This window comes from Strix aluco, chromosome 3, assembly GCF_031877795.1.
Source record: "Strix aluco isolate bStrAlu1 chromosome 3, bStrAlu1.hap1, whole genome shotgun sequence".
NCBI classification, from domain to species: Eukaryota; Metazoa; Chordata; class Aves; order Strigiformes; family Strigidae; genus Strix; species Strix aluco.
Window position 1 is genome coordinate 63,963,850 of NC_133933.1, and position 22,498 is coordinate 63,986,347.

General features: G+C 38.1%; 1 protein-coding gene across 14 annotated transcripts in view; it reads left to right on the plus strand.

Moving 5' to 3' along the window:
* The window catches only part of TULP4 (TUB like protein 4), a 173,199-nt gene that overhangs the window by 23,279 nt on the left and 127,422 nt on the right, over window positions 1-22,498 (plus strand). For all 14 annotated transcript variants that reach the window (XR_012622530.1, XM_074818855.1, XM_074818845.1 and 11 more), the window contains one exon: window positions 6,434-8,727. Coding sequence is in view for 13 of the 14 variants with exons in the window: in XM_074818855.1 (XP_074674956.1) it covers window positions 8,476-8,727 (252 nt within the window). In the remaining variant the exon portion in view is untranslated. The remainder of the gene's footprint in view (window positions 1-6,433; window positions 8,728-22,498) is intronic.

Sequence of the window (22,498 nt, forward strand, 5' to 3'; positions counted from 1 at the left end):
CTTGAGTTCAGAAATATTCTGTGCCCAAAACTTGTTGTTAGAAGCCTTCAAGTAGCAGTAGTAGTTGCAATTACTCCTCCCTTCTGTTTCTCACTTGTTCTGTACAGCTCCGCCTTCTCTATTTTACCAGTGCAGCTGAATGTGGGACCATGCTGGGACTGTGTTGGGGATTGATTCAATTTAAAACAAAAAAGAAAAAGCTTTTGAGCACAGTTCAAACTGATTGAAATCTAGGCTGGTGTGGTACCATACCTCCCACCCCCTTTCTTACATTGGCAATAGTGCTGCTGCATGTCCATGGTGAGTTCACTAAGGGAAGCTCCCTGTTTTTGGAGGGTAGGTTTTTGGCAGGATCAGCTTCCTGAACTGCATGATTGGAAGAGTGCTGGCGCTCGCGTTGGGAGAGGCTGGAGTGGTATGAATTGCCACAGGGGAAGCTGAGAGTGTGGCTGAATCTAGCAAACCAGATTTATATTACTTAAGCTGTTGTGAATCTTCATTTCCGAAATTTTTATTTGGATCATGTCTCTGATATAGTTCAGGGCACCTTGAATGATCATCCTGTCTCAAGTGAGGGGGATGATGTGCCATGCTAAGGGTTGAGAAAGAAGTGATCAGAGTTGCGGGAGCAGAAATACGTTCTGTTTGTCTTGCAGCTGAATGCTTTGTATTGTGAAGTCTAGTCTTCAGTTATTTTTCTGGTTTGCTTCCCTACCATATAAATATAACAGATCTAGCATTATTTGACTTGGAAATTTCCCATGAGCATGTTTGACCAGTAACTGATTAAAGGGACTTGCAGCAGTTCTTTCACAAGTGGATATAAGTATATAGTTGCTAAAGAAAGTGTTTAAAAAACAAAACCAAAACCAAACAAAAGCCCACACCTATGTTAGGTATTTTCTTGCATGTTTTGGTAGGTTCTGTTTAGCTCAAATAACCTTAGTTTTGGGGCTGAGTCTGTTCTGCAATGCTTTTATCTTTTCTAACTTCTTTTCCCTGTGAACAGCATAACTGTTTACCTTGCTTCCTCCATAGGCAGCGTTTTTAACAATTTATGGTATTTCATGTTTTCAGGCCTTTTGGAGAATGTGTATAAATTTGGCAACTCACAATTAATAGCTTCTAACAGTTTGCTTAAGGACACTTGGTGTTCTTCTTGAGAATATTTTTCCTGAAGGCATTTTAAAAATTGTCTCTTGTTCTTCCTAACTGTATTTTTTTAAATTTAACTCCCATTTAATCTGATGGTGTAGCATCAAGCATTGAGAGTGGAGTATTTATAATAGTTCTAGAAATAATACAGATATTTCCCTTATTTTTCATATAAGACAACTATATAGGAGAAAAGATCTTGCACTTTAAAAAATGTATGCAACATACATATAGTGTCTTCTCCACTATTACAAGAACCCAGGAGGGTCATTCAGCACATCAGAAATGCTGATCATCTACTAGTATTTTTTATTTTCACTTCTCTGGGAGTGTAATTTGGTGGAGAACATGGTTGTAGTTTGTTGAAATACTGCATTGAAATAAATTTTGTCAATATTTACAATGAATGTCTGCTGAACAGCTACTAATACAAGCTTCACTTCTCTCAATATGCCAACAAATACATTTTTCCGTCAGTTTTATTTGCTTAACAATATATAGGTGCATATAACTAACATTACAGTGTCTGTATTAATGGGCTGCCAGTTATCACAGTGCTCAGCATTACACCTTTGCTACATATCTGTTTCTGTGCAGTTGCGGGGGTTACATATGTCTTTACATCTCTGATTATCATGACTGACTGTCTTGCCCAGGCCATGCAGCTGTCCCCAAGTAGGAGAGGAGCTTCTAGAATTACTCAAGGACAAACATCGTGGAGAGGAAACCGTTTAAGAACAAACAGAGCAAAAATCAAGCATATTCTGACTTTTTTTTCCTCTCTGCTCTTCTTTCTTTTTTCTAGGGGTGAAGAACATTTTTACAACCACTAGTTAGCTTATTGGCATTTGTTTAGATCTTGTCCTCCAAATTAATTTTGTATTGTTGTGTAATAGAAAAGTGTTAACCTCACTCACTTATACCACAATGGAAGGTGAATAAAGCAAAGATAATTAGAAGAGGAAAACCAGTACTTACTCAGGTCAAAATTACATTTTCTCCCTATGGAATTGGTTCTTTTTTAATGGAAAAAAAAATGCTTTTACTTCTGAACCAGTTATCTTTTCTTGTATGTACTTCAGCCATTTAGTAATTGAGTAGTTAATTATGTTAAATCATTTTCTTTCCTTTTGAGTAGGATTAACAATTTATGTTACTTTATAAGTTGAACTAAATAAACAACAAAATGTATCATCTTGCCAGCTCCTAGCTCTGTAGTATTGAGCCTGTAATATAGTGACTGTATTACAGGATGTGCCAGTTTTATAGTCTAGTGTTCAGCAGTAAACTTGAACGTTACTCCCACAGTCCCCTTTTGATAACTGGTGGGATTGTCTGCCATCAGCTTGTGCAGAACCAGTTGTGGTTTGATCCTTCAGAACAAAATGCAAGTCTGTGGTCTCGTATTTTTTTAAAGTATCTTGCTATCTTCATGGATACTGGCGTATATTTTTTTGCTTCTTAGACTGTAAAGGGAGGGAAAACTGCAGTTTCCTTTGACCTTATGTAAGTTTGACAGGAAGGAAATCTGGTTAGGCTGAAAAAACCTGAAATCTGGTAACGTGACTTTTCAAAGACTGCAGCTTACATTTCTTTCCATAAGATGTTTGGGCAGTCACAATCTTCAAAATGCAGGCTGTGAGTCCTTTTTTTGTTTTGTTTTGTTTTTTTGAAGATAATAATTTAGAAATAGTGCATACTCATCTGAATTTTCTTTCTCTGCTTTCCTTCCCCTCCCAGTCTCCTTTTATCCTCTCCTTCAGATACTCCTCTCTGGAGCCTTGAAGAGTGGGGTTTTGAATAAACATAAAATGCTGAAGAGCTTGCTGCAGTATTGGTACACTTGGCTGTGCGTGACTCCTTTCTGTCAATAAAAGAGACACCTCATTGAAAGATGCGTGAGGACAAGCAAATATTTTTCGGGTTGTCCAACTGAGGCTTAACACTGACACTTCATATTAAGTTAATGGAAACAGGAAGTAAAAATGATGAGTTAATATTGACATTAAAATATGAGAACCACTGTTAATAAGCTCATTTTTTAAAATTAATACCTACATTTATTTCTGTAATTTGGAAACATAACTTGGTTCTTTTCACATTTGAGAGGAGCTATGCTTTCAAAGCAAAATCAAATAAAATACTTGTGGATCTTTCTTTCCTGTGTCACAGGTCTAATATGTCTTTGTCTCATTAGGTGTCTGTACTTAAATGTTTTACATTACTGGGCTTAGACTCAAAACAGTATTAGAGGATGAGTTCAAGTAACATCTCCCTTTGTTGAAGGGAAAATCCAGAGCAAATTTTCAGCTGTCCTTTAAGTGAGAGGAAAAGTAGGTAACTGCATTTTGTTGATATTTAGTGTCCTAGTAATGCTAGAAATAATTTACCAGCAAAAATAAACATTTATTTTTTTAAGAATCCATTGTACTTCTGTGATTAGCCCTTGCCCTGCTCTGAAAGAAAAGATGCATGAAGTTTGACTGTAAAAAATCTGCAGTTAAAAATTTAGTTTGGATGAGTTTCATCTGGAAGTTCTTTTTATATGGGGAGGCCAAACTGAATTCAGACTTAGCGTTAAGATTATGCAAGTAACACCTAGCTCTTCCATAATGCTTTTTATCCTTGTCTCTTATACATGCTTTACAATAGAAGTAGTAGCCATTACCCTGGTGTTACATAGTGGGGAAAAAGAAGCCAAAAAGCTTGGTTTAAACATGTGAAAATGAGCAGAACTGTGGGACTGCTGTAATGGCAGAAGAAGGGGAGGTGTCTAAATTAGTTACTGATTTTCTTGAGGGAAGACTAGCATCTGAGTCTTTTATTTAGGTTTTTTCTTAGGAAATACTGAGTGGGTGAAATGAAGGAGAGGGGAATGGAAAGAATTAAATCATAATATAGAATATATGTAATCTTAATTCAGCCTATCTTTTTGATAGTGTTTGACACTACAGTCTTGAAAGTATTTTTTTTATCTTGTCTACTGAATATAAGTACAACATAAAGGAAGTGTTGACCCTCGGTGATTTAAAGGTAAAATATTCTTGTAGGGTGTATTGTATTGAGAGAGGTATTTGAATAATGACTGACTTTATTCCTTTTGTAGTTATTTTAGATTTTCATCTCTCCTTGTCCAGCATTCCTAATGCAGTTTGGATATTTTTAAGAGGAGAAGTCTTTGGTTTGTCTAATCTTGAAAGTGATGGTAAATGGGACTCGGGTGAGAGAAGGTTATTGGCCAAGACACAGAGAAGTCCTTTTCTCAAACTTGTTAATTTTATATGCAGTGAATAAGAACAGAAATTGCATACAGATTTTGTGCAAAGCCACTGTATCTGAGGTTGTCTATATTTTAAAATCCACTTGTAAAGTCATGGTACTTGCACAATTCAAACAATTCTGTTTAATGCTTACCTCATGCTGCTCTAACTGATCTTTCAGAGACTTTCTGTTTTCTCAGTAAACCAGTTTTTTTGGTTTCTCTGTAAGATTAGAAAAGGCTTGCATCATAGTAGACATGTTGCTAATATAAAATGTCAACTCGTGAATGCAGGCGTTTGTTAGGAAGACCCCAGTGGGTATGGAGATAATAGTGCTGATCTTTGGTAGGATCAGGTTTGTTTATGGGATAAGCGCAGAAATTCTTCTTGTGTTCTGGACATTTTTCTGAATTTTCCTTTATATGAACTTTCTTTGGACTGTAATTGAGAAAGCACCATAAATCCGGAAACTCTAGGTGACGTTTCTCATATCCTCATCATGCTATGATAAAAAAAATTGGTAGCAGCCATTATTTTAAAATTTTTCTTTAGTTGTAACGCTGAAAAGTTCTGGTAGTAACTCGCCAAACCTCACGGACAGTGTTCCTGATAAGTGTGCTAGCCAAATAGTGTTGTAAACTACTTTATGACCTTGCCTTTGTATCTATAAATTTGCTTTCTTATCTTTTTCTCTTTTTAAAAAATTCTTATTAGTGCATCTGTGCTACAGACTGAAAAAAGTGGTTAATTACTCAAAATGTGAGGTTAGTACAGTGCTGTATGTAATATAGACAAGACCATTTTTACAGCTGTGATGTCTGTCAGGAATGCAATTCTTCACTTAAATGAGGTCTCTTTAGCAGTAACTGTGTAGATGCCATAACTGTGCATATGTGTTCACTTCAGATACAACTTCTGGAATATCCCAGACAACCTTTCACTTGGTCCCTTCTACTGAATTTACACTCTTCTGTATATTACTGACTTCGGGGAATTTTTTCCCCCTTTTTCAAATGAAGACTTAGGCAGGATTTGAGTAGTCTTTAAAATTTATCTGTCTTGATTCAAACTTCTAAGCTTTAATTTTGGAATACCTTAGATCTCTTTAAAGCACTAATTTAAGCCTTGGAGGAATCTTCTCAGTCCTCTTTGAGACTGATAAGTTTAGCACTGTACTTTCATGGTTTGGAGCATCTCTCATATGAAGAAAGTCTGAGAGAACTGGGACTGTTCAGCCTGGAGAAGAAAAAGCTCAGGGAGATCTTTTCAATGTGTATAAACAGTTGATGGGAGGGAATGAAGGTGAGGGAGCCAGGCTCTTTATAGTGGTGCCCAGTGACAGGACTGGAGGCAGCAGGCATAAACTGAAACACAGGAGGTTCCTTCAGAACATCAGAAAACACTTCTTTACTGTGAGGATGACCAAGCACTGGCACAGGTTGCCCAGAGAGGTTTTGGAGGGTCCATCCTTGGAGATATTCAAAAGCTGCCTGGATACAGTCCTGGGCAGCTGGCTTTAGGTGACTGCTTGAGCAGGGTGGTTGGACCAGATAATGTCCAGAGGTCCCTTCCAACCTCAGCCATTCTGTGATTCTGTTTGTGTGCCTTGGGGTCTAACTCTGTGTCTTCTCTGTCACTGAGACCTCCCTTCCCTACCCTCGCTCTGAAGTTGTGGAATCCCTAGTGACTGTGGCCAAAAGAAAGTTCCTTTTTTTTCCCCTTAATGGATCCTTCCTGGATACATTTCATTAGTTATACATGTCAATTGTGAAAAGTTTTGGCAACTTGGGAAGTGGAAAAAAATCTTGTAGTTCGTATTTGTGTGTGTATCAAATACATTGTGTGTCCTAATATTGCATGTATCTCTATATGATATAGATATTTTATAGGAGTCCAAGATAAAATCCGTAATCATAATGCGTTGATTACTGTAACAATAGTCCTTGTATCTTTAAGTTGTTTTGTGGCTTATTTTATTGACTTTTTTTTTCTTTGTGTGTGTGTGCTTTGTCTTGCAGATTTGGAAGAATCCAGGGATTTCAAGCTTTGAATGACAAGCATTTTACAAGAGTACCACAGCTAAACTGAAAAGGCAGATGCAGCTCTGGGTACCAGATTGAGTGAGCTGGTGTGTGCACTGCATGTACATGAAAACGCACATGTTTTTGTCATCACATAGACTTACTCTTGCATATTCCTGAGAGCTTTGCAATTGATGAAAATTAATTTGAGAACCAGATGGAGCACCTTTACAGCACAGGAATCAGTAACCCATGGAAAGACACCTGCCAGTAATGTTCAACTTTCCACATGGTCTTCACGGGTGAAAAAAGTTTGCAAGAAGAGGAAGAAAAAACACCCTCTGCACAGAAAAAGCCTAATAAATACCTCCACAATCTAAATCAATAGCTGCGAGGGAAACAAGAATACAGAGGGTAGAGGAAACTGATTTTGTTATTGCAGAGGAATAATGTATGGTCTTTGGCACGTTTTGCTTTGGGCTCAGTAGATTGTGAATGGACTAATAAATCGTGACCATATGTTGAGTAATGATGACTGGAAGTAAATAAGTTGAGGAACTATGGGACAAGTCTGGGCATTGAACTGAGCAAACCTCGTTGTCCTTCTTGAGTTAACCAGGTCATCAAACTTGCATATTCTTTCTCCCTCTCCTTTTTCCTCTTTTCACTTAGTGTGGTATAAATACTAATTAATTGAGCTCATAAATGTTATTCAAATAAAGCGATTGGAATACTTCATATGTTTCCTTCTTGTACAGCTGCAAATGTTGTGTCTGGAACTATGAATCTGTGCTGTAGACAAGCATCAAGAAGGAAAGATCCGATCAAACAAGCAAGGAAAATACCTAGAGAAATAGCGAACCCAGGAAGTCAGATTTTTAATGCTGCTTCTCTTTCTTTTTTAGATGATTATATTTCTTCCTTCCTTGAATTTTAGAAGATTTTGAAAGAGTGCTTACTTGATGTGCTTTAATTCTGGCATTTGTTTTTTACGGTAGGATGAAAAGTCTGTGATTCCTTGTAGCAGAAAAAAGGGAAAAGTAAAGGAAAAACAGCTTGACCTTTTAGCCTGTTTCAGAGGAGACAGATCTTCATGGTTCACCTGAGGCAAACTTACCTGCTTTGAAAGCTAAAAGCTTTAGTGCATTTTTGATTCTGCTGTAAATGAAGAGGGGTTTTCTTTTTCATTCGTGTGTGGCAGCAAAAAGTGGGAAAGCAGGCAAGATAGTGTGATAAACAGTTCAGGCTGTGTTGGGTCTCTGGTGGAAAAAAAGTGCTGCAATGAAAATTGGATTGGCTTTGGATTGCAAAAACTTTTGAGTCCAACGAGCGGTTCAGTACCAAGAGGGATTTCCCAACTGGCCTGGCACACCAGTGCCTGCACAAGTTCGGGTCTGTTGTTTCACACGGTTTGTGTGCCTTTTTTTCCCTTTATGCAATCTCTTTCAGCTTTAGCAGCAGAAATACATCAGATGGAAAAGATATGCCAGAGGGCAGCTTGGAAAAGATGAATGTCATATATATACATATATATGTATGTGCGTGTGTTTAAATTTCTGCAACTGAACTTTTGAAGAAAATCTGACTGGAGGAAATCTTAAAAGCCTTAAGTTACTTGAAACCTACACATTTGCAACTCTTTGTCTCTGGAATTGCATTACACTAAACTGGAATCTCAGGCTGTATAAAGATTATAACAAGTTGAGCAAAAAGATGACTTAACCATTTCTTGAGCGCCTCTTATGAAGTAGCTGTTTCTCCAAAGGATAAGTGCACCCTCACTCTACAGACTCAAAAACAAAAATGAACCTGAATTTTTTTTTAAGTGTTACTTTTTCTTAGCCAACTGCCATCATCTTTTATAGAGGAATTTTTCACTATGCATTTGGTGGATATTTATAAACACTGACCCCATCCTCCTCCCTTTCAATGATCTATCCCAGGTCAGTCTTATCAATAAAAAAAAAAAAAAATTGATTTAAATTTTGTGCACTAGACATATTACTTTCGTATGTCAAAAAATAAAATATTTAAAAAGCATGTATGCAGCAGTGGAACATGGGCCTGTTCTTTGCAGCGATTCCAACATCCTCTGCCTCTCCTGGAAAGGGAGAGTCCCCAAAAGTGAGAAGGAGAAACCAGTGTGCAGGAGGCGGTACTATGAGGAAGGCTGGTTGGCAACAGGCAATGGCAGAGGAGTTGTAGGCGTCACTTTTACTTCCAGCCATTGCAGGAGGGACCGGAACACCCCTCAGAGAATCAACTTCAATTTGAGGGGCCACAACAGCGAGGTAAGCAAAATGTGTGTTACACTTTAAAGGAAATGATAACATTCTTTTTTTTTTTTTTTTTTGGTAGTAGTTCTGCTTGAAATTTGACAGGGCTGTATGAAGGAGGCTCAAGATGAATCCAAATGTAATTGGGGTCTATTGGAGTCTTTCTGGTAAATTCGAGCGCATGAGACTGATGGTGGGGAGGTTCTCTGGAAATGGGTCTGGTTTTGGTTTGGCCAATTTTCTCCTTCATTCCCCAGCGCCTCCCAGTTTCCAGGCAGATTCAATAAATGCATGTTAAGGGAGTTAAAAGTTGTGATAGTTGACTGCTTTTACACACTATTAAAGTCTGTCTTGGAAGACTAATGGAAGGGCAGGGGAGTGGGAGAGGAGCTCGGCTGAAGTCTGCCAGAGTTTTGGAAGCTGCAAACTGGAATGGCCTGTGACAGGGGATAGCTGTCATCTCTAGAAGAACTTTTAATTTTGTTAGAAAAATGGGCAAGTGAGACTTCTCAGAAAAATGTTAAGATGCCCTGCAGTAAAATGCTGTAACTTCAGAGTGCAAGGCATTGTTGTGACTACAGTGATACAAAACCTCTTCCATTTTTCTTTTCTGAAAGGGATAAATCTGTTGGTAAAAGCTGGTATTTCAGCCATGTTTTACCATCTTCCTGGCACCTATCTCTTTCTTTGCTTAATGCTTCATGGAAAGTGCAGATGATGCCCAGTAGCATAGAGTGTCTTGGATGGGAGTGAGGACTTTGTTTCTGCTTTTTAGTTGGGCTGCATTTGGATGTGCTCTTTGAAAAGATTCGGTCCAAATCAAATCAAACCTTAGTGGGTGGAATGAGATTATATGTACTGAAATTAAAACCAAAGATACAATGTGGTTCTTGTCTTTTGTGCTACTTACTAGTTGGATTCTAATATATGTTGCCCTTTTGACATAAGCTGCACCAAAGATTTAGAGGTGGATGGTTTTGGTTCTTGTGTTAATGTTAGTAACAATCCTCTTTTTAAGGAAAAAAGGGAATAGGGGATAAATATTTAGTCTTAAATAATTGCTTCCACATGCTTTGTCTATAGGCAGGTGTGTGGGTGTATTGTAAATATATAGACATTTATATTTATAGACAGGACAGATTCCTGTATATGTATGTATCAGGTTCATTCAAAAAATTACAGCCACCTTTTCCCAAAGGGAAGAATGATGCTTGAATCCAGCATTTTGTTTTGAACCATCTCTGGTTGTCAGTGTAATTTTCAATTGCAAATTGCACTTTATTTTTGAAATGTGTGATACAATGACCACTTTTAATTTCTCCATATTTTCTTTTCTAACTCTTCTGTGAACCTGGGCACCTATTTTTCTCTTTTTTCATAATATGTGTCTTGGAAACAATGGAGGGAGGTGCTGTTCATGGGAATGCGAAGTCTTGTTGCAGAACGTGGAAATAGACTAGGTTTAAGTATGTACCAGTTAAGTGGAGAAGTTGCTAATGTGCGTGCTGCCCTTTGGTTTTGGCTAGTTTTGCTTTGTTTGCTCAGTTGGCCATTCGATTCTCTTTCTGGGTCACTGCATCGTTGCTGTGTGGATTGAGCTGTGCTGTTTGTGCATCCTTTCACCCAACAGTGACTGGCATGAGAGAGACTTAGATGAAAGGAAAATGGTCTATTTGATTTTTTTTTTTCTTTGTGCACTTAAAATGTGCTGGGTCAAGCTTGTCATTAATAAAAAGTTCTGTTTCTGTAAATAATCTTCCTGGTAGCAGAAAATGTGTGAATTACCAGAATAGAGACTGCCAATTCATTTACCTGTATGTCACTACAAAACTGGTATGGTGGGGTCAAAAATGTGTTGTACTGGAGGGAGAAGTGGCTTTACTACAATTAGCTTTCTGTGATGGATCTGTGGCTTTTCCTGCTAGAATATTTTTTTGAGCATCGGTGCAGAAGAAAGTTCATCCTTACAAGGTGATGCGTTATACAACATTCTTCACCAGTCTTACTGGATGTTATCCTTTTATAGGAGAATCCTACTGATTTTGGTAGGAATGAAACTGTAATAAAGGATTTGTTAGTTATTAAAGGTATGTAGTTGAATGGACAACAAGATTTTTTTATTTAGAAAACACCTTTCCTTCTAAATCTGTCTGTTGAAAGATTTATTAAAAGAAAGAAAATGTTGAACAGCACTGCTTATTGCTAATATTTGCATAAGAAGTAGTAAACGTTTTGTTTTCCCATTCTCATGTTAAAAAGCAAGCCAACAACAACCCTGTCTCTTCTGTGTACCACATTACACAATGGAAGATGCTAATTTTGCAAGCATATCCTGGTATATGTGTCTGGTTAAAGCTAAAGCTCCATTTGTTGTACAGAATGTGCCCAAAGGGATGTGACTGACAAAATTTTAAGAGCATGTGTGTTTCACTGACCAATTCTAGGATTGTATTGTGTTGTCTTGTTCCCAGAAATGGTGATTTATACTTGTACATATTTTTCTCTGGGATAAAGCTAGTGTGACAAGTCAAGTTTATTGCTTTTCTGACATACATTGCTGCTTTAATATTAGTATGCATTCAATTATAAAGTGTGAAATACTGTAATGAACAGAGCGAAAGAGGTGAAAATACAGAAGCTAAATTCTTTCAATTTGGGGTATAATTAGCAATATGCTGTGGGCAGAGCAGTACATTGTATTTCAGTTTTAGGGTGAAAATCTGGAAGAGGTAATGCGGCAGTGCTGTGCTTTTGTCAAGAACGTGAGACTATTTTTAAGTGGGTCATGAAGGTGGATGCTAGTGATGTATTTTTGCGATGTTTTTATGATTGCTGAAGAGACTCACTGAAACCTTCTTTTGGTGCACAGCTCCTTTTTTGACTGTAATAGTACACCTGTAGCATATCAGAACAAATAATAATGAAGAATCCCCAGGCCTGAATTACTGACACATGTATTGCAGTGGTGGACTTGCATGACTCATCGCACTGAACAATAATTGAGAATGAAATGCTTTGTAGTGTGAGCCATACTTGTATTTTTACGATTGCTTCAAGGTTGGTTTTTAGAGTTTGCATCTAGGAAGTGGCTGCAATATTATTTTAATTACCAACCTCATTTTTTGTGGTTTCTAAGGAGAACTACAGAGATGAAAATAAGCATATTCCATTTATTCTGTGGCAAGAGGTGAAAATAGTGCATTTTGTGACAGAATTTTTTTTAGCTTTGGCATTGCATTTACAGTCCTGAATCTTATTTACGGAAGGCTCAGCATTCTAAAAATTAAAATATAAATGGGCATATATCAAAGGCAGAAGCAACTTTGATGCAGAAAGAAGGGGAAATGTGTGTTGTGCAGCTATGATGTGTTTCACGTGTTGTAGGAATATGTTGCATCTCTGACTATGGGATGGGAGGGTGTCTGTGAAGGTAGGTAGTGGATGGAGGAGATGTGAATGGCTGCAGTTGAATGGTTCAGTTTGGCTTTGGAGCATTTCCTTTGGTCTGGGAGAACAAACTGGCAGAGGCTGGCATTCGGTGGATTTCTTTAAGTCTGTCAGGAAGGTTAGAAGGCAGGAAGATGTGCCATTGTACCACAGTGTGTGAATTAGCAGCCAAGAAGCAGAGATGCAGTGGCCTAAAATACCTTCCCCTCCCCTACATGTGTAAATGCAGTGCTGTGCAGAAATTAGAGTGAAATTTAGAAGTCTTTGATTTTGACCTAACTTGACTTTCCTTGGCTGCACTGGGAAACAGTGTTAGAAAAGTAATTGAGCACATTCCTTTTATGACTTTTATTATTTCTGTGATAAATTAAGGATTAAATGAAAAATATCTGGTCACTTCAGCAAGGTCAGGGTTTTACCCAGTGTGACTGGTAGACTCTGAAGCATGCCAGGCTGAATATTTCTTTTTCTAACAGCACAGAGATACTGGCTTTCAGCTTCTGGTCCATCCTGAGGTTTCTGGGGAGAGATTTTCAAGGAGATCTGTGAAAGATAATTATTAAAAAAGGCCAAACATCCTCAGTGGGCTTCAGTTAGCCTTACAGGGATCTTCCCTTCCAGTGTTAAGATTTACGGGATGTCTGCAAATCAAATTAGTTGGATGGTGCTGCTGTAGGTATTTCTTTTAATGGGTTCTGTTGTGCCTAGTGTATTAAGATGGTAATAGCTTCTATGGCATCTAATGTTTCTTAAATTTTTAGTGTTTAAAAAAAAGTTTTGCAGCTGTATATTTTTACTGTGCTAACTAATAGATATCTTTGATATATTTAATAAGATTCAGTATGCTAATTGCTGGACTGAACAGTAGTGCAAGAATATGCAAATTCAGATGCAGTGAATTAAGTAACATGCTGAATACATTATTGAGTATGTATAATATTTTTTTACTATAAACATAAAGTAAATTGCTCATTTATTTATATTTGATGTTATTTGAGTGTCCTAAGTGCATGACTACAGGCTGTAAAACCCACCCTGTTTTGTTTAGCACAGGATTTAGAAGTAGATAGGAACATAAACATATCTCAGCTGGACTGTCAAATGAATTATTTTTAGTTACAGCTTTTCAAAGGAATGCTGTCCTTTAAAAATATTCAATAAATGTTGCTTTTCATACTACATTAGTTATGGAAGTCTCTGCACAGTTCTTGGTTTTGTTTTGTTTTAGAGTAGGAGGAGGTTACAAATTGTTTTTCTTGTTTTAAAAAGAAAGCTTCTTTATTCTGTCCACCTTTTTGAGCTTATATATGAAAGTTCTGAGCAATTCTGGCAGAGCAGATTCTTTCTAGAAGTCTATTGCTTGTATAGGAAATAAATTTAAAACAAACAAACAAACCTTTTCAGTAATGATTCTTGGTTTGTAATGTCACTGGTAAGAATACAGAAGAAAGGTACAGGAAAAACTTTTTTTTTCCTAAACTGTGTCTGTTTTAATTGTAACTGGCATTTCAACCTTAAATGTGGGTTTTTTTATTATGATTCCTGGACAGAAAAAACAAGGCAGCCATGTGAGTCTTGACAGCATGGGTACCTTGTATCAATCATTGCCTTCAGACACGGCTGGAACAGTTGTTACTGGTTAACACTTAAGAAATCTTGAGGTAGAGCAATACCGTAATAATGCCTTTTGGCTATAGAAGCCACAGTGGTACAAGACATACACTGATGTAAACTGCAGTGGTATTGCAGATCTTCTCTCCCATTTTTCTGTCACTGCACACAGAAGACAGGGCAATGTTTGTCAGCAGAAATACTATCTTTGTGTTAAACCAAGCTAGTATAATTGGAAAGGACAGCCAAACTTTTGGGCATACAAGGTTCTGAAGAAGGACTTGTATTTCTGAAAGCTTGCCTAGTTTTTACAACCCTGCTAGCTGATACAATGCTAAATCTGTCTACAAACCATGCCCTTCCTCTGTCCTTAAACTATTATGGCTACAGAAAAATAGTGCTGCAGAGAGAGACAGAATTAGTGCTTCGGTGGGAAGTGACTTGTAGGAGAATAGGTCCTGTGCCTGACTGGGCTGGCTCTCTTAAATTTCTGTTGTGACTAGTATTGCCAGGCTTTTCTGACTACTCATTTTCAGAAAGGACAAACACATTGGGATTTCATGCAGGCTCCTTACTACATCTTCTTGAACTGTCTGCTCTGCACTTGGTCTGGGTGCTTGAGTGCTTTAATTTCTTAAATTAAAAGAGCCAAAATACATTTTAGACCTCTTTGTTAGTATTTTTCTTATGAATCTTTTAAATTTCTGATGAAGCTTAAATATGCTCTGTGGCATGCAAGAAGTGTCTTTCATACCTTCGCAAGAGAATTAGTAAAGAAAATAAATGGAGCTGCAAGTTGGAAGGGATTGATCCTCTTCCTGTAAGTGACAATTATCAGTCCTGCTGCTTCCCTTTTCTGTGCCCTGTATCAGTTTGCAAAACAAGGTATGGGGCAGACTGTAACAGTACACCTTCTGTATAGTTTGTTCACTCTAAGAAGTGTGACCACTTTCAATGTGTTTTTTATCTTTTCTTTGTGATACTGTTTTTCCCAGCCACACTAAACTTCTAGTCCCACACTTAGTTGGCCCTTTCTGTCTGTCTTTATCAATTGCCTCAGAATCCCAGCCTGTGAACTCTCCAAGTGGGGGGGGGGGGGAGTGGCATGGCTGCTCAGTGGACTCTCCTTTTACTAAGGTACAGGATTATATTATATTTCTTCTTACACAGTCATGTGGCTTTGAAGCAAACCGTCCAATCTTGCTACAACTGTCGTTGAGTAATGAGAGTTGGTAATGCTGCATTGCTGTGCTGCTTGAAATTTGCTTTTGTAGGTCATGTGTACACACAGTGTGTTTCCTGCAAAGCATAGGTCATCTGCTCCGGAAAATTTTAAGTTACAGTTTTTCTGTTTTGTTTTAATAAGCATCTAGAAAATCATCCCTCAAGGCTGGGTGAAAAAGGAATATATTACATGAGAACAGTGTTGTCAGCTTTTAAACAAACTAATTATATTTGTAAGCACGTCATCAGTATGGTTTTACATTTTACCATGCTATAACATGTGACTACAGTTCTGTTAGATAATTCTACTCAAAAAAGTTTGAAGTGGAATCAAGCTCACCTTTATCAGAAATGAACCCTAAGTTTTTATTCATGTTAAGTTGCTGAAAGATAACAACTTGCGTATTTCAAGATAATGATATGCCCAAGGGGCATTTCTTGCCTTTTGAATTAGGGCAAAGATATTCTGTTGCTCTGGATAGGAGCAATTGTTCAGCATGATTATGTGGGTGTTCAAGGAAAATAAATTAATTTTCTTTAACAAAAGTTTAATGATGAGGACCTACAGATGTAGTGAATAGGTGAGATTACTACTGACAGTTAATACTTAAGGTTGGCATATGAGCACCTTCTGAATAAGGGAGGTCACAACTCAATATGTAATTCTGAAGGCCTTGTATATGCTGAACATCTGATTAGTGGAGAAATCAGGTTTTATGATAGCATTTCTGAGCCATAATAATCATTAAGGACACTGCCTTAGTTTAAACAGTTCCCAGATGAATTAATTAAATTACAGATAGTCTGAACAGATAAGATACCCATTGCAAACCATAAACATTTCACAATATAATTGAATATATAGCACCAAGTAATTGCTTGTCAACTATATCTAGGATGTAGTAGAACAGACAAAAGAAATTTTATAGGGACTTGTCCTTGGGCAACCAGCATCTCTGCTCTGGTAGCAATCTTCTATGAACATGTGTGAACTTCTGAGGGAGTTCTCACTACTCTCTTTGCATTAGGAACTTCTTTAAAGAGAAGTAATCTACTTGTATAACAAAAATGTTACAGGAAGTAACGAAAACGTAGTTGAATTGGGGAAACTTTTGTAAATTTTAAAAAAAAAATGCTGGTTTTAAGTTTTCAAAATCGAATTGTGAAGTTCCAGTTCTGGAATTATTTGACAAGTTAGTATATTGGAAAATAGTATATCCTTAGACATTCCTCATTTTTTGTATTTTAAGGAAATGAAATGTACATAGATGACTTTACTAGTAAAGAAATTACAGCTTTGTTTAGCCTGATCAGAATGTAATGAAACTGCAAAGTACAGTGGATTTATTCTGCTATTCAAAAGGGACATTCTTTCAGGAAGTTTTCACTCCTTGCCCTCATTAACAGCAGGGTTCTCAGGTTGGTGGAAGATGTGCATTGGTGGAGCCTGATTTGGCAATTTTGGTTGTTCTCAGCAGACAGCAGAAAACACTGTCTCCCATAAGATTCTCATAGACAAGCTGTTGATGTACAGGCTGGTGGATTGGAAAGTGGCTGAATGACCAGGCTCAGAGGGTTGTGATCAGTGGCACAAACTCTATTTGGTGATTAGTGGCGTACCCCAGGGATCAATACTGGGTGCAGTCCAGCTTGACATCTTCATTAGTGATCTGGATGATGGAGCAGAGTTTACTCAGCAGGTTTGCAGGTGACACCAAACTGAGAGGAGTGGCTGATATGCCAGAAGATGGTGCTGCCATCCAGAGGGATCTTGACAGACTGGAGAAATGGGCTGACAGGAACCTGATGAAGTTCCACAAGAGGTGCAGAGTCCTGCACCTGGGGAGGAAGAACCCCATGTACTTATATGTGCTGGGGACCACCCAGCTGGAAAGCAGCTTTGTAGGAAAGGACCTGGAGGTCCTGGTGGACGCCAGGTTGAACACGAGTGAGCAGTGTGCCCTTGCATCAAAGAAGGCAAATGGAGTCCTCAGCTACATTATGAGAAGTATTGCCATCAGGTTGAGGGGGGTGATCCTTCCCCTCTGTGGAGCACTGGTGAGGTCACGCGTGGAGGACTGTGTCCAGTTCTGGGGGGCTCCCCGGTACAAGAGACATGGACATACTGGAGAGAGTTCAACGAAGGGCCACGAGGATGATGAAGGGGCTGGAACACCTCACATATGAGGAAAGGCTGAGAGAGCTGGGACTGTTCAGCTTGAAGAGAAGACTCAGAGGGATCTCATTAATGTATATAAATACTTGAAGGGAGGGTGCAAAGAAGATGGAGCCAGGGCCATTTCAGTAGTGCCCAGTAACAGAGGCAACGGGCACACACTAAACTGCAGGAGGTTGCTTGTGAACATCAGGAAACACTTTTTCACTGTGAGGGCAACTGGCTCAGGTTGCCCAGAGAGATTGTGAAGTTTCCATCCTTGGAAAAAAAAGCTGTCTGACCATAGACCTGGGCAACCAACTCTGTGTCCCTGTTTGAGAAGGGAGCTTGGACCTTCCAGAGGTTCCTTCCAACCCCAACCATTCTGTGATTCTGTGAAATCTGTTTGTAAACTGGTGGAGCAACATCAAAAAACACAACTCTTGAAGGCAGACAGAAAGTGCTAAATATGCAGAAGTGTGAAGAGAAGCCATACAAGTTTGGCTAAACTGATGCACTAGAGGAGGCAGAGAACATTTTTTCTGAGGATAAATCCAGATGATGTTCCAAGTAGTCAAGCAGTTGGAGAGCATAGTCAAAATCCTTATGAAGTATTATAGGCAGAGATAATTAAAATGCAGAAGAAAGTTAGAGCTGTTGGATGTGAGGGTAACTTCACAAGGGAGGAAGAATTTGAGAAGGAAAATTGTCACTAAGCCGAAGAGGAGAAGAAACTGTTTAGATGGCACAAGCCATGCCCCTTGGAAGGAAGTTTAAGAAGTGGCAGAGCCTGACTCTGTTGTAAGCTATAGAAATCTGCAGCTCTGCTTAAAACAAAGTAGTAATAAAATTCTAAATGTAGACAGTGAAAGATCGGACTTCTGGAGGAAATTGTATCACAAGGTATCAGTGCCCTAATTACTGAGTTGGCTTATTTGCATATAAAATGAGAAAATGGCAAGTAACGGTTTCATCAAGGAAAAACAAGGCAGAACTGTGAAGAAGCCTGCAGCTACAGATCATCACTACCTAGGATAAGTGTGTACATGTACCTGCATATGTGCAGGAGAGGCAAGCGTAGCTGGAGTAGAGCCAGTCTCAGAAATGTTGCTCAAGCTGAGAATGACACTAGCTTTTGTGAAGATGGAGCAAATGTGTTGGGCATCTGGCATTCACTGACAGTCAGGAGAAGCCAGAAGACTGTTCCTCAGATGTAGTTTCCAGAGGGAATAATGGCCAGCAGCAGAAGACAGAACTGAAGGCTGGTTATTGGCAGTATGGCGACCTCCTGAAGTTAATATCTTGAGTAGTGTCCTGGAGAAGGGGCCAAGCATAAGAACCTGCAATAGGTGTTGGAGAAGTTGAAAAAGAGGGAGTGTTTCAGGCCACTGAAGAAATTCATCATCTGAATAAGATGGAAAAAAGACAGAGGATTCTTCCACCTGGGGAAGAGACAGCTCTAAAGCCTTTAACCTGAAAAGAGTTAGAGGAAGTTGAGTTTCACAGAAAATCTGATTCCACCAAAAGGAATGAATCAAGGTTGTTATTCAGGTGGAGACACAACAGAGAATTATGTCAGTGGAAAAAAAGATAGGAAGGAGACTCAGATAGGCTTGATTATTCAGTTACAAAATACTAAAACTAAAGAGGTATTTGTAGTTTCTAGCTACCCTAATGAGGACATTTCTTGAGGAATGACATTATCTTTAAAGGGTGCACATGTAAAGATATCCCAAAAGGCTTTTTTGAGGATACAATGAGACAGCTTTCTGATGCTCTGCTATTGGTAAAAGGAGTGTTGATTGCATACTAGAGAGCTTAGTTTATAAGGGATACAAGCAGGTCTTTATGTTAGGATTATCGCAAGGAAAAGGAATCCTATTCCTTATTCTTTCCCATCCCTTAATTCTGATTTGGTCCTGTGAAGTATTTCTTGAGCCTGGTAATATACAAATATGTTGCTCCTTAGTTCAGAAGTATTCTGGGAGCATACAATGAAGCTGCATTTGCTGCTGCTGCGCAGAAGTGAGAATGTTAAATGCCTGGTTAATTAACAAATGGTGTTGCTCTGGAGGGAGTTCTATTTATTGTAGGGAATGGATGCTCAAAATATGGTTCCTTGAAAGAAGGTGTCTTAAAAGTACGCAGAGGACTAAGTGGCTAAGAAAGGCTGCAGTTTGAGAGTACCTGTCACTTCTTGTTCTGGTAATATCTTGAGTTAGGCATATTCTTCATGACCTACATGGGACCAATACTGAATAAAGTGTATGAAAGGGAAGAACATTTGATGTTACAGTTAGAGGCACAGATTGCTTTACTGTACAAAGTGAGCCATTAGCATAAGTTATGTTTATTGGTGCATAAAAGAAATGCTTTCCCATGTATGTCATCTTAGCAATTTTACTTTTGCTCACAGACACCCCATTGATCACAGATGTTAGAGTAGGAATTGCTGTTTTCCCATGGAATGCCATTAATCATCTACGTTTCATTTAAATTTTATTGCACTTCCAGCATTTTTACCATTTCCAGAATAATACCCTCAATGGTTTCTTCAGATTTAGTAGTCCTTTTACTAATTAGGTAACTCAGACCCTGCAGTCCACTTGTGAAAGAAGTCTGTGTGTCATAAGGTCTCTTGAATATTAGCAATACTTACACAAGTTATAAAAATGGAAACCAACACTTGTTTATTGAGAAATATGTATTGATATATATGTTGTTCTTGTTTGAAGGAAATCAGAAGTCTTTTGAAGCAGTGTTTCAAATTAAGAATAGTTGTTAAGGATAAAATTTGTCCTGCTTTAAGTACTTTCTCCAGAAGAAACAAATCCAGCAGGGAGGTTAACAAATTATATTAGAATATTGTCATTTTGATACATACTACTTATGTAACCAGTTATACCTTGTTATTATGTCTTATGGCTGCCATAAAGTCATTCTGTTGATTAAACAGATTCAAATTAGTCTTTGACACAATGTTATTATGTATTATTAAAAGCCCTACCTGAAGCTGGAGTTTCATTGGGTTAATTGTAGTAATGGTTTTAGTCTCTGTGGTCACTGGGTATGTGTTAAAATTGTCCTCCCTCAGACAGCTTCCTGCTCAGTTCCCTCAGAGTGAAGTAGTGAGATGTGGTTGTGATTACACTGGCCAAGGAGATGACTGTTTAATGGCTGACATCGGGTGTCAGTAATTACAGGTGGAGGTTCCTTATCCATCTTGAAGGTCCTGAGCTGCTGCTAACAACTAAAATAAGCCACTTTATGCCTGAGATGGGAGAGGGAGGTGCCTTTTCTTAAAATAGATGAGCTTAAACTACCATTTAAGGCAAATACATGTAATTTTGTTTCTGTACATGTATAATATTTTCATACATGTCTCATTTTTATTTTAATTGCTTTTTCTGCAGCTTTGCATAATTGTGGCCATAATCAAAACTTGTTTGTAAGACTTAAAGGACTTACAAACAAAGCTTGTTCATATGCCTAGAAAACATCATATAAAGAAGTTGTATTTTACATATGTATATATGTCTTAGGAAAGACATGGACCTGTTGGAGTGGGTCCAGAGTGGTGCCACAAAGATGATCAGGGGGCTGGAGCACCTCCCTAAGAAGACAGGCTGAGAGAGTTGGGGTTGTTCAGCCTGGAGAAGAGAAGGCTCTAGGGAGACCTTGAGGTGGCCTTCCAGTATTTAAAGGGGGCTACAGGAAAGATGGGGAGGGATTCTTTATCAGGGAGAGTAGCAAGAGAATGAGGGGTAAGGGTTTTAAACTGAAAGAGAGTAGATTTAGATTAAATATAAGGAAGAAATTTTTTACAATGAAGGTGGTAAAACATTGGAACAGATTGCCCAGAGAGGTGGTAGATGCCCCATCCATGGAAATGTTTAAGGTCAGGTTGGATGGGGCTTTGAGCAACCTGACGTAGTTGAAGATGTCCTTGCTCATTGCAGGGGCGGTTGGACTAGATGACCTTTAAAAGGTCCCTTCCAACCCAAACTATTCTATGATTCTGTGATATATATGTAAATGAAAGGATTTGTGATATATGTTGTCAGATAAAATAAATTCATGTAAGTAAAGCTGTTAAAAAAATAACAGCTGTAGAAAAGTTCTGTTCCACAGAAAATTAAGCTAATGAGGAACTAAGTAATTTGATCTGGGAACCTCATACAGTCTCCTAATATTTCATGTTTTACTTTAGGCTAACTTCATAAAATATAAAACAAATGTTCTATATTGAGCTAAAAATTCATATGGAGCTTGATAAATGTACAAATAGATAAGACATGCCATAACATACAATAATATTTTAAATGAGAGCATAACATTTTTTAAGTGAACTTTGAATATTCTTATTTTCTAAGTAACAATTCTTCAGATTTGTTGTGAATAGACGTGAATCACATACTGAGTGAAGGAGTAAGCTTTCTGTCCTTGTATTTTGCCTGTTCAGCTGTTTTGTTTTGAAGGAAATAATGTCTGCTTTTACTATGGCTGTTCATATGCTTTCAGTGTTTCTTTCCTACAAGTTCCCCATTTTTAGTGCTGTGAAGACTCAATTATAGTTATAGCTGAAACTAAACTGGAGACACCTTTTTGATATATGTACCTAAGATGAAAATTCTTCCTGTGCACTAGATGTTTTATTACTTCACTTGAGATATTTTTTCAAGGTAGTTTCTGAGTGTGAGACTTTTGTACTGAAACACACAGAGGTTGAATTGCAAGTATATCTCCTGTCTGAAAATAGTAAGACCTAGACTTAAAAGATTTTAAACTTGATGTTTTTGGGCAACTGTTGTTTTTAAGTTTCTTGTGACCTTTACGTTTATGATCTTCAGGACAGAAATTTGAAAGCTTTTTAATACTGAAGGCACTCTTGTTTCTTAGATTGTTTTTTCTGCTACTACTACTAGTAGTAGAAGTACCTTGCTATTAAAATTTCATTTTAAAATTACTGGTGCAAATAATAGCACCTGAATCGTTAGCAGTGTTTCTACTCACTCTCTAGAAATGGTAAGCTTTCCAATATTATTACTGTACTGTTGGAAAATAGATAATTTTACAAAATGAGCATCCATTACTATTTTTACTGGCATTTATTCAGGCAGAAGGTTTTACTGATTTGATGTAGGGATCTAATATGTAATGAATTACATGTTAAGTGGTAGCAGCATCCACGAGAGCAGGGAAGTAGCTCAGAATTTAGGTAAAAGTGGGAATGAACAGGGCAGCCTGAAGGGTAAGTTGGGAGTTTGGGACTGTTTGGATGTGTGACGCAGGAGTACCTAGGAGGGGATAGGAGGCAGAGAGGGGGCAAGCCTGCCTGCTGCTTTTCTA